At 35.4% G+C, this 13,397-nt stretch overlaps 1 protein-coding gene across 3 annotated transcripts in view; it reads right to left on the bottom strand.

The window, feature by feature from the left end:
* Nucleotides 1–691: 691 nt before the first annotated feature.
* Nucleotides 692–13,397, bottom strand: part of ARHGEF38 (Rho guanine nucleotide exchange factor 38) — a 147,085-nt gene continuing 134,379 nt past the window's right edge. For 2 of the 3 annotated variants that reach the window (XM_013054018.2, XM_004748124.3), the window contains one exon: nt 692–4,290. In XM_013054018.2, coding sequence (XP_012909472.1) covers nt 4,105–4,290 — 186 coding nt within the window. In that variant the 3' untranslated portion in view covers nt 692–4,104. The remainder of the gene's footprint in view (nt 4,291–13,397) is intronic. The other variant, XR_199126.3, reaches the window with a different exon arrangement.

The raw sequence follows: 13,397 nt of genomic DNA, 5'->3' as shown, positions 1-13,397 counted from the left end.
CTTTCTGTTGGATTTTAGTGACTTAAAAAGAACAACACTAAAGGAACATTGGCTTAAAGTCAGAAGACCTGTTTTTGAATCCCAGTCTCTCTATTTATGAGCTGTGTGATCTTTGGTTTCCTCCTCTATAAAACATAGACGATAATTAATGAGATAAAATGGAAGGTATCTGATACTCCAGGATTAGGTTTCTGATTCTGATGCTTAACAAGGATGTGGTAGTATTGTTTATTATTAACTGCAGTAAATTATATATGATGATCATAGGTTAAATGGAAAATGCATCATTTTATAAAAATTTGTATTAATGCAATAATTACAAAATTATATAAGCAATTAGAAAAAGCCATAAATACATTTATATACCATAGTATTGTTTTCTTTTAAAGAAAAGCTTTGCTAAGAATACACCCCTTAGATTTTTGAACAGGAACATCTCATTCTAGTCTATGCTAAAGTGTGACTCTTTTTTCTAAAAACCTGAGGCAAATCTTGCCTATGTTGAGAGCGTAATATCAGGCAAGCAGTAGCTGGCCTACAGAGACTCAACTGGAATTGGAGTAGTCCTGGAATGAAGATGCATTATGTTGAATAATTTTGTAAATTGCAGATAATTTAATGACAGGTTCGTATATATATATATATATATATATATATATATATATATATATATATAATGTAGTGTGTATAGGAAGAGGGTGCTAACAAAGAGTTAGACTTTAAAAATAGTGACATTCTACAAATTGAAGTATTTCTCCAGAGAATGTAAAGTCTAGTGTCCTTCCAATCAATGAAATTTAATTACTTCTTCACCAACTGTAATTAAATTTATATGTCTAATTTGGCTTGAATGTTGTGAGGGCTAGATGTATTCAGTATTGAATACATTGAGTACCTTAAGAAGCCAGTTATGACAATTAGGATCCCAATAAAGTAGTTTTCTTGCTATCTTAGAATATAAATATTTCATCTCTATTCACAAGGCTCTGAGAAGCTTTTGCAATAGACAAAAAAAATCTAAGAAGCTTATGGGGAAAGTGAAGAGTTTTCAATTTCATGTTTCAGTAATAAAAACACTAATTTTTGTGAATCATTTGAACTGTTCGATCACAAATAGTGACAGGCACTTAATAACCATCTCTAAAAGTCCAAATTTTATTTTAGGTAAAATATGGACTATATCAGCACTGAGTATTTCATGCAATGCTGCATTTATATGATTAACAATGCACATTATATCTCTTCGGCACAGCTCAATCTTCATAGAATTATTTTATACTAATGAATACTAAATGAAAATATTGTTCTCAAATACAAAGAATGTTCATATAGTAGCTTTGTGACTTTTTCACATGATTTAAGAACCCATGGTAATTTTGCATTACTGAATTTTTAATAATTTCCAAATAGTATTATGTATAATATTAGATTAGAGCATCTGTATTTAAAAATAAATACTAAATGAAATGTGTACATACACTTGTTTATTTGTTTTACAAAAAAAAATAAAAGCCACAAAAATTTCTCCTTCTTGGCAAAAATACCCATTTCAGAGAATTCTATGCTGTACAGTAGCATTTAAATTTTAAAATATAAAGAAAGAACTTTTTCTTAATGCCTTAATTATAATGATGTCACCAATAAGTTTTATCTTTGTAAACTTCTTAAGGAGTTACATACATCATAATTATCTTTGAATTATATTTCCCCTGGGAAATACAACAAAATAACCCCAACCTCAACATTACAATTACTTGATTTTAAACAAAATACTAAGAAAATGACGGTATTGCAAAATGTTAAAAAAATAAAAGTCTAGGTGGCATATGAAAAATGTAGGTATATTTTTAAAATAGCAACAACATAGTTTAATAGTAATATAAGAGGGTGCAGTAGGTGGCTTCATTACAACACTTGCTCAGCAGCCAACTGTACCTGTGACTTCAGTGGTGTGGCTTCTAAAAACGTCAGACAAGAAGCATCAATCCTAGGACCACACAAGTAGACAAAGCTTCTCATATACATCGTCACGTATTTCAGCCAGAAAAGTAGATATGTACTACCTCAACAATTTTTCATTTTGAAGAAAACATTAAGGTCACAGCTAATTTGAATATATATATATTTGATATATACTGTTATATATAAAACTATTACATACATATGTACAGTAATATATACTAAATATATATTAAATTCATATTTAATATACATTAAGTATATATACAATTTTCCCACTAGTTTGTTTGTTGGGAATATTCATAGTTACCACAAGTAGCAAGTTTGGATTTTCTTTTGCTTTACCCTAGACAAACTGGAATTTACTTATATTTCATCATTGGGTACAAAGCACTATTTAAAAGACGTAAGGAAGTCCCCATATATCCAAAAAAGAGAATCCTCTTTTGGTTTCCAAACTCAAAACAAGAAAATGTTAGGTAAAAGAAACTTGCTATTAGAACCTCATAAAATCATCTTTAGATTAAGTATTTCAGGAACAATATTATAAAATCAAATTTTTTGTCATGTAGATGTCTTATAAATTTCTGGGGTTGTATATGTCATATACATACATTAAACAGCCATCTGAAAAGCAGCACTCTTCATTTTGTTATTTGTAATCCTCAGTAATACATGTAACTATACATTACAGAGATGAAATCTCTCAAAGTAACAAATCTTACAATCTCATGTCATATCAGCATATTCTGTGTGAGCAATGTAACTCCACCTTATCTTGGTATAAAGGAAACCATTAAGTCAAATTTAATCTTTTTACTGTTCTAAAGAAGCATCTACAGGTCAATAAAATGTCTTGACAAAATATGCCTGACATCTTAGGGGACAGTTTTGAGGTATTCCCAAATTGATGTCGGTGTCCCAGGACATTGTGTTTCAGCAAATGTTATCCTTAATGCCTGCCATATCTAAGTACAAATCAGCAACTAAAAATATTTACATCTTGGCTCAGAACATGGAACACACATTCCTCATTCATTATCCAAATGATTGAGTGATCCAAAAATATTTCCATTCAAGTAACATTAGCAATCATGCAGGATCATTTTTTAAGCAATTATACTTTAAAAAATGTTTAAACAACAACAACAAAAAATAAAAATAATAAACCTAGATACTTCATTTTCTCTAGATTAACATCATGGAAGTTCTTGTAACCCTTGATTTTGAAAAACTTCTCAATACTTAAATATGGACCTGAGACAATTATAATGGTCCTTATCAATATCATTAGTTTCTTTGCTGATAGCAAATGTGTACATTCCCGAGGGTTAGTACAGCATATTGTTTAAGAGTATGCACCCCAGAACTAGACCTAGGTTTGAGTCCAGCCCTACCACTTACTAACAGTGTTACTTGGGCTAAATTACTTCACCTCTCTGGGCCACAGTCTCATCATAATGTTGTGAGTATCAAATAAGCTACCACATATAAAGCATTTAGAAAAATTTCTGGCATGTAGAATACATTCAGTAAATGTTAGATCTTATGTGACTTGATTTTGTTTTCATTCAAAACTTATATGAAAGAGATGTTCCACCTCAAAGACTTTTAGTTGGCTGTTAATTCCTATACTTAAGTGTATTTATATATTTCCTTATGCATAAATGTGTATAATCTATATGATATACACATATATATATGTATAAACCATATAGTGAATATGATTATAGGTATAGAGTATATATGTGCACACATATGCAAAAGAGAGAATAAGAATCAAAAAATTTGAGGCAAAATACACAATAAAATAAATTGAAAAAAATCTTAACCTTAGGTCCAACCTTTCATGTTGATAAGACATTTACCTTTTCAAAGATCTCCACTTTTACGTAGTTGATACTTGGAGCTTGAGCGGTCTGTTTCTTGAGCTTGAGTTATTTGTTCTGCTGTTTGTGATTGTTAAGTGTTTCCTTCAATATGTATTCTTCAACATACATTTTGAAATAATCTTGTTAGGAAGCACAGTCTTCCTTAAAACTTGATACAGGATCAGTTCATGTAGTTGGGTGGTTTCTTAACTTCTAGACCAACATTTTGTAATGTAAGTTTTATGAGGTAGTCCATAACTTGAGGCTTCTTTTCTTAAGCATAAGTCATCTTCCCAAGGTAGTTAGCTGGCACATATCCTTTCTGCCCCTGCGCTTCAGCTAACCACCACTCTTTATTGCCACTTAGGTCACAAAATCTAAGGATATGTACTCTTTGATATTCCTGAAGACTGAGTTCATGGTCACTTCGTGCTTGAAAGGCATGAACTGCATAGAAAATCTAGACCCAAAAAAAATGACATTATTGGAAGCAGGACCTAAATATTTAGACAAACATAATAAAGATATCTAAGCTTTTAGAAAGAAAGCTAAGTTTTTATTTTTTCAGTCACCTTCCCCAGTTCCTTCTGTTAGATTTATTTTGTTTGCTAAAACATGACCCAGATGAGAATACAGTTCAATAGGCATTCTTACTGTTCTGTGGGAAGGAGTCTAAACTGCCCATGCTTGAAGGCAATCTGACAGTTTCTATTAAAGATTGATTGGGAGCATCTGGGTGGCTCAGTGGCTTGGGTCATGATCCCAGGGTTCTAGAATCGAGCCCCACACGGGCTCTCTGCACAGGAGGGAGCTTGCTTCCTCCTCTCTCTCTCTCTCTCTCTGCCTGCCTCTCTGCCTCCTTGTGATCTCTATCTGTCAAATAACTAAATAAAATCTTTTAAAAAAAGATTGATTGATTGATTTTTATGTAGGCTCTACACCCAATGTGGGGCTTGAACTCATGACCCTGAGAACAAGAGTTGCATGCTCTACTGACTGACGTAGGCAGGTGCCCCTAAAAGACTTTAAAATGTCAGGGTTTTGTTTTTGTTTTTTTTTCAGTAATAGTTTTTGAAGAATCTCTCCTACAGGGGCTCAGTGGGTGGCTCAGTCAGTTAGGTGTCTGCCTTCGGCTTAGGTCATAATCCCAGGACCGTGGGATGGAGCCCCAAGTCAGGCTCCCTGCTCAGTGGGGAGCCTACTTCTCCCTCTCCCCCTTGCTTGTACTCTCTCTCACTCTCTCTCTCTGTCATATAAATAAAATCCTTAAAAAAAAAATCTCTCCTACAGAAATAGAAACATTGGCAGAGATTTTTATATAATAAAAATATTGCAATATCCATTCATAAGGTGAAAAGTGAGAGGGAAATAGGAGTAACACTAAGTGTTCAGTAAGAGAATAGTTAAAATCTATTCTAGACCTTTACACTAAGGAAATTCTTAGTCATTAAAAATGCCATTTTCTGAAACTAAAAGCATGGGCAAATGTTTATGATGAAATGCTAAGCCAAAAACAAGAAAGAAAAGGTTCTCAAATCAGATATACAGTGTAAGTCTGATAGTGTTAATTTCTTTGGTAGAATTAGAGATGATTTTCATTTTTACTTATTTTTTTTAACCTATTTTATAATGACAGTGCATTAAATTTATAATCTTTAAATTATTTAAGAGGCCTGGAAGAAATTAATAAAACATGCTTCAGTCAAAAGAATTTTTCTTTAATCTCAAAAGAATACTTCAGAATTATTAGATGCATAAGAAACCCCTAAGTGTTTATAGTCCCTCTTCCACTAAAATTGTAAGATTGATAACAGAACTGTTTAGTTATATCATAAAATTAAGCAACTAACAATATTTTATTCATTTATTCATTTAATCAAAATTTATTAAGTACCTGTCAAGTGCCAGATATTATCAAAGAACTTACAGCCCTGCTAGGGAGAAAATGTGCTCCCAAAAATGTACACACACACACACACACCCCAAAAAACACACCACTCACATAAGTGATCTATGTGAGCTGGTTTTTGAAAGAGGTAACCTTGTTTAGATGACAAAATTGATAAACAAGGTGGATATGTCATATTCTAAGACACATAGAATGAAATAATATATGAGAAAGGCAAGCAGATTAATTTTCTCAAAATTGAAGGTCAATGTTAAAAGGAAATGGTAACAAATAGGATGACTTATTGAGCAGGAAAAGAGACTGGAGAATGTGGGGGGAGCACCATATACTTAGCTTAAGTTGTTCTGTAGATGTTGAACTGTTATTTAAATTTAGGTAAAATTTTGATATCATTGATTTTATATCACCTTAACAACTCTAGCATGAGCTCCACCTCAAAGACAGGAGCATTTATGGGGTGCCTGGTTGACTTAGTCAGTAGAGCATGTGACTTTTGATCTTAAGGTCATGAGTTCAAGCCCCAGGTCAGGTGTCAAGCTTATCTTAAAAAAAAAAAAAGAGGAACATTTAAACTTTTCTCCACTGACCACATGATGGTACACAGTAGAAATTCAGATATATGTTGATTCAACTTAAAAGTTGGGCCATGGGGCACCTGGGTGGCACAGTGGGTTAAAGCCTCTGCCTTCGGCTCAGGTCATGGTCTCAGGGTCCTGGGATCGAGCCCTACATCGGGCTCTCTGCTCAGTGGGGAACCTGCTTCCTCCTCTCTCTCTCCCTGCCTCTCTGAAACTTGTGATCTGTGATCTGTCTGTCAAATAAATAAATAAAAATCTTAAAAAAAAAAAAAAGAAAGAAAGAAAAAAAAAAAGGCCAAAAGTCTCGGCTATTACACAAGAACATAAAAGAGATAATGTTGCATCATACAAGATACACACAAGACAGATTGTTGGGCATGGATTATTTTGTAATATAAAAATTAAAAAAGAGAGGCGCCTGGGTGGCTCAGTTGGTTATACATCTGCCTTCGGCTCAGGTCATGATCTCAGGACCTGGGATCAAGTCTTGCATTGACCTCCCTGCTTAGCAGGGAGTCTGCTTAAGGATTTTCTCTCTCCCCCTCTGCCCCTCTCCCCTACTCATGTTCACTCTTTCTCTCAAATAAACAAATAAAATATTTAAAAATTTTTTTTAAAATAAAAAGCAAGAAAACAGGAAGATGTTATAAATTCTTAAGTGGGGGTGGCAGCAATAATAACCATCTTTTCTATGTTCATGACAGTTTACATGTCCAATGTGTTTTATCCTCAACAACCCTGTGAGTTGTGACTTAGAAAAGTAATACGCATTAGTCATAAACTTTGTGCTGCTATGACTGTATCTTCTAACTCCAAATTCTGTGCTTGGTTCATTTCTCATACTACTTTAGGAAGCAAACTCTTGTTCAAGAAAGGATGTGCAGAGTATACTCTTGTGGAAAGGGACTGAGGTCTCTGATATGTTGCTGCTGATCTTTTTGTTGTTGATTAGAAAATGAAGACATAGATTAGAGTCACAAGAGCAGAATGGAGCATCCGGCGGGCAAAAGCTTTCAGGAATACAATGCGCCATAATATAGTTTCTGATTATCTGTAAGAGCCCATGTTAGCAATTGCTAGCCAACTTTTGTAATTATAATACACAGCATCTAGGCATTGCCAACGTACCTATAGATGGTTTAGCAGGTTGAATTACCTACTAATATAAGATTTCTAAATATTTGTGGTGGTCTTTCACTTTAGCAATGTTCTCTCAAAGGGAATATAAAATCTTCCACTTAAATCTATTTCGTATGAGGAGTGTCTGGGTGGCTCAGTTAGTTAAGCATCTGACTCTGACTGAGGCACAGGTCATGATCTCAGCATCATGGGCTTGAGCTCCGTGGCTGGCTCCATGAGGTTCTCTCTCTCCATCTCCCACTGCCCTCCCCCCACTCATGCTTGCTCTCTCACTCTCCCCCCACCATCAAATAAATAAATACGTCTTTTTAAAAAATCTATTTTGGGGTGCCTAGTTGGCTCAGTTGGTTGAGCAAATTCCTTTAACTCAGGTCATGATCTCGGGCTCCCAGCTCCTTGGGGAGTCTGCTTCTCCCTCTGACCTTCTCCTCTCTCATGCTCTCTCTCACTCATTCTCTCTCAAATAAATAAATAAAATCTTAAAAAAAAATAATGTATGTAGTATGAAAAATAAAATAAAAAATCTAATATGTAGTATGAAACTATAGCAGAGCGCATATTTTAAACAATAAATACTCATCAAAGTGTAATTTTAAAGTACAAAATCATATATTTTAAATACTGTAAGTGATCATGGCCCAAAATAAATTTAGGATGAGCATATTCCAGTTTTATATGTTTATGCCTCCTATTTAACATAAGATAGATAGTCAAAATGGAACTAAGTCCACTTTAAACAGACAGCAGTTGATAACACTGGACCATAAGTTAGAAGTTTTCAGCCTATTATACATAAAAGCTGAAGAAGTTCTCATTTTTTGGAATACTTTAATTGTTCTAAGCTGTATCTTTCTAACCTTTAATATTAATGTTTTGCTCCAGATACATTAATTGTTATTAACTTAAGCCATAAACATCTGATCCTTCTCCCTTTTCCTTCAGCGATTATTAAAATATATTTTATTGGTTGCTTTGCACTTTGGCTCATTTTATGTACAAGAGTCTATGAATACAACCCGGTTCTCTATGACATTACCTTTTTTTAAATAACACTCTATTGTATTATTGACTCCTACTAAATTTATTACCCACTGTTTATTTTTTTTAAAGATTTTATTTATTTATTTAACAGAGATCACAAGTAGGCAGAGAGGCAGGCAGAGAGAGAGAGAGAGAGGAGGAAGCAGGCTCACTGCTGAGCAGTGAGCCCGAGGCGGGACTCAATCCCAGGACCCTGAAATCATGACCGGAGCCGAAGGCAGAGGCTTTAACCCACTGAGCCACCCAGGTGCCCCTTACCCACTGTTTATGACCACCAGATCCCTCCCTGCAGCAGCATTGCCAGTTCAGTATTCCCTTGTTCTATATTTGTGCACTTAGTTACTCCTCCCTTTGGGAGCCATTTTAGCTATTTTTACTGAATCTCATTTTACCGATTTCATCTCAGTTCTTCAATCAACAATCAAAATAATACTATATTTTAATCTTCCAAAACTAAAAATTTGGCTACAAAACCTGTATTTACCATATTACATTATATGTAGTTCAGAAAGCCAAGATAGTCATATTGCATGAAAAATGTTCTTTCTTCTCTTCATCCCTCCAGAAGCAAGCTTTCACACTCTTCAGTGATCAGTTATGTATTGCTATTATGCACGTAATTTTTAATAAAGAAATGATTTTAAATAAAGGTAATAAGAAATCACCCAACTGCTATTAATACCTATATTTCTTCCCTTCTTTCCCTTGTCCTTCTCTTCTTCCTTTTTTTCCTTCTAACTACACCTGAAGTGACAATAGACACGAAATTATAGTATACATAATTTTTGCAGCCTGTTTTTTACTTTAAAATATATTTGACAATCTTTTCAAGTCAATAAGCAGCTCTCTAAAGCATCATTTTAATGACTACTTAAATATATTACATTACATCCTGCTGGCTTTTGAAGCACTTTCTAAACAATGACATATTAAACATGTAGCATTATCATCAAAAAGCTGAAACATGTAAAGGTGAAGGACCAGACAGTGAATTTAGGATTAGTGCCAAACAACCTTTCAGAAGTTCAAATTTCAAAAATTATGGGGCGTCTCCGTGGCTCAGTGGTTTAAATCCTCTGGCTTTGGCTCAGGTCATGATCCCAGGATCCTGGGATGGAGCCCCATATCGGGCTCTCTGCTCAGCAGGGAGCCTGCTTCCCTCCTCCCCCTGCCTGCCTCTCTGCCTTCTTGTGATCTCTGTCCGTCAAATAAATAAATAAAATCTTAAAAAAAAAATAGATGAATAAAATTCAAAAATTATGTCCTCAGTACTATTAATGTGGGGGAATAAAAAAAGGAAACAGCACTGATTCTCAGACATTGAACTTCCCTCTAACACTGGGTTGACCCATTGTTAAACCTGAGAAGTATAGAACACCTCATCCCATTAGTCCTATACCTTGCTTACCAGGCAAGGCATCTTAGATACTGTGATAGGCAGAGCCCAAAGATGGGCATTGCCTGTCGAACATGTCCTACATAGTAAGGTCCCTAATACACTGACCTTGAATCAGATAAAGATGGTGCTGAATGTGCCTGACTTAAGCAGGTGAGCCCTTTGAGAGAGGGTTCAGGCCATTTCTGAAGGGAGAAATTTAAAACCAAAGAGATGCTCATGTGTTGGCCTCGAAGAAACAGATAGCCATGTTGTGACTGCCTACAGACCTAGACACATGGCAGGGGTCAGAGCGCAGCCTGCGGTTAGTGAAAGTGGTCTCTGGCTCATTGCCAGGAAGAAAACAGAGGCCTCAGTCCTACCATAACAAGGAACTGTATTTTACCAACAATCACAGGCTTGGAAGAGAACTCAAGAGCTTCAGGGAGGAACACAGGCCAGTAAGCATCTGGACTGTAGCAATGTGACACACCAAGCCAAGCACCTAGATAAGCTGTGCCTGGACTTCTGACCCCAGAAATGGAGAGATAGTACATTTATGTTCTTTTCAGCCACATAGTTTGTGAGGATTTTTTACACGGCAGTGAAAACGAATACTAATCAGGTCATTACTCTTTGGTGGACAAAAGGGGAGAATACATTAGAAAGGAAGGCATATTGGTTTTTTTGTTGTTGTTGTTATATTTTTTGATAGATCATAAAGTAGTGAGTAAAGAAATTAAAGATTAAGTCCTTTAATACATATCAGTACCACCAGGTTGCAAATATCCATTACCTCCTCCCCATTATTCTCCAAGGGCTCTGGGTCATCACTTAGGGAGATTCTAAAATATTCAGAGAAAGTCCATGCTTTCTGCGTGGGATGTGAATGGAGGAATCTGAATGGATTGGTTCTTAGGCACCAAAGAGTAGAGCGACCATACTTCCCAATTATACCTGTCAGTTATCCAGTAAACACTCCCTTTCATTAACAAAACTGCCCCATTATAGATAATACGTTACATTTTCACCTGACCCATAAGATACCTGATCCACTAGAACCATTGTAGAAAATGCGGGAGGCTCTTAATCCAACAATTTTTTTTCCTTGAGTGGGTGGGAGAATGGATAAGCAAGTTAAGTCTCTAGAGCAGTGGTTTCTAATCTATTTAAATAGAATTTCCCTTTGAAAATCTTTGGAAAGCTATGTACTTCTTTTACCATAGTTATGCACATGATCACATAATGCACAAAATGTCCAACATATTTGAAGGGATTTATAAATCCTTCCAAAGTCCATTCATAGATCCCTTTTATTCTTGGAGTCCACATTAAAAACTCAACTTGAGTATAAAAATCACCGAGCCGCTAGTCTGAAGTCAGTCTGAACTTGCATATTTATTTCTGATTTTTAGGACCCCAGTGATGCCTCCTGAATATCAGGTATAGGCCAAAGGTAGCCATCTACCTCTCCTTCTTGTCAGGGTCCACTAAAACCATCTGTAAAAATAGATTCCAGCCTACAACACCATTGGCAATATGCTACTTCAGTTCTGGAAGAAAGAAGAAAAAATATTATTGCCACAGTAGGAAAGGAGAGGGAAGAAATGGTGACTCAAAGTGTTATCCACTTAAACCAATACAGGTCTGGGTTGATGTTCCTGATGACAAAAATAAAATAAAGAACAAAAGTTTAAATAGCCACACAGAAAATTGCTTTGTAGTGTGCCTCAAATATGCATATTACAATATACACTGTATTCTCACTATTCACAAAAAAGATACAATTTATTCCCACTTTTCAATCACCTTATAGGGACTTCTATAAGCGTTCATTGCTCAGTTAGATTGTCACACCATAAGAAAATGGTTAACCATTTTCTTCTCCACACCTTGTAGGAGTCAACAGAATGAAACATCAGCCTTCTGGTAAAAATTAGGAAGATCACACAAGGTTTTCCTCCTATTTCCAAGGGTTGAACAGTAGTTGCATAATTGGAAAAGCCTGAAAACCACTAGCCCAGGTACCTCTGTTGACTGGAATTAAAACATTAAGGGAAATATTCCTATGTGGTCTTCTGTCTTGTACTGGGGTTTCTAACAGGTGCATTGTCTTCAACTCAATAAATTTACTGGGACAGACTTTGTTCATACACAGAAGAAGCCTGCACTATGGACTCAATTATTTTAACACCGAGGAAAGTATTCAGGGATCCCATGTGGCCACTGACCCATGCTGCATTTTCTAATCCAGTTTTGTTAGGAATAACACTTATATGTCCATCCCTGACACCAAGGTCTATTTTGAATTGGTTCCAAACTCAAAGGAAAAGAACAGATAGTGCTCTATGAAGAGACACTCTCAATATACTTCGTTTTGAGCAAAGGAAAATTATCTCATTTTTTTCCCTTTCTTGGTAAAGGAAACTTCTAACGGACCTAATTTGCTTGAAACATATTGATAGGATTACTCAAAGAGAATTACTACATGGTAGTAGCTATTAGGAAATAGATTACAAATCCCATGCCAAAAGAGCCTTAGTGAGACACTCCAAAAGTCTCTGTATAGCCATTAGTAACTAGGGCTCCACATCAAGCCAGCTTCAGGCTGCCTTGACAAACTTGGCTCCAATTTCCTTCCTTCCAGGTTACTGGGATAAGTCAAAGTCTACTAGGATATTTAATCCTAGCTACAGATTTTATTGATAACATTTCAGTAATCTATTGGTATTATAATATTATTTTGTTTTCTAGAAACTTGGAATAAACTAAGTGAACCAGTTGTAGAAAAAACAGTGCTTTGAAACTTCAAGACGGAAGAGTGATAGAAACATATAGTAATGTCCAGATGAGTTTAGAATCAGTCACAACCGGGAGAAATTATTTACACATCATATCTGGTAGAGACCTTGCATCCAAAGTATACAAAGAACTCTTCACAACTGGATAATAGGAAGGAAAGTGACCCAATTGTAAAATGGTCAAATATTTGAATACTTTTCCCCAGAGAAAATACAGGAATGGCTGATAAGTACATGAAAGATACTCAACAGCATTAGTCAAATGCAAATTAAAACCACAATGAGCCCTCCCGTTAGAGTGACTATCCTAATAACAAAAAAGGCAAGAAGGTGAGGATGTGAAGAAACTGCAGCCTACAACCCCATGCATGGCTGGTGGGTATGTAAAACGGGCAGCCCCTTTGAAAAACAGTGTGGCAGTTTCTTTAAAAAGTTAAACATAAATACACCTTATCAACAAGCAATTCTACTCCTAGGTAGCTGCTCAAAAGAAATGAAATCCTCACAAAGACTTGTATGTGAATGTTTATAGCAGCCTTATTCATAACAGAAATTACCCAAAATGTCTATCAAATGGAGAATGGATAAATGAAATATGCTATACCCATAGAATGCAATACTACTGGGTGATAAGAAGAAACAAAGTACATACATATACGGCAACATGGACGACTCTCAGAAACATTCTGCTAAATGAGAGAAGCGGCTGTAAGACTCCATGTA

Source organism: Mustela putorius, unplaced genomic scaffold (assembly GCF_011764305.1).
Source record: "Mustela putorius furo isolate JIRA1106 unplaced genomic scaffold, ASM1176430v1.1 tig00003871_pilon_pilon_pilon, whole genome shotgun sequence".
In the NCBI taxonomy this organism is placed as follows: Eukaryota; Metazoa; Chordata; class Mammalia; order Carnivora; family Mustelidae; genus Mustela; species Mustela putorius.
The sequence above is the reverse complement of the archived record's forward strand: the minus strand, read 5'-3'. Positions and strand labels throughout refer to the sequence as shown.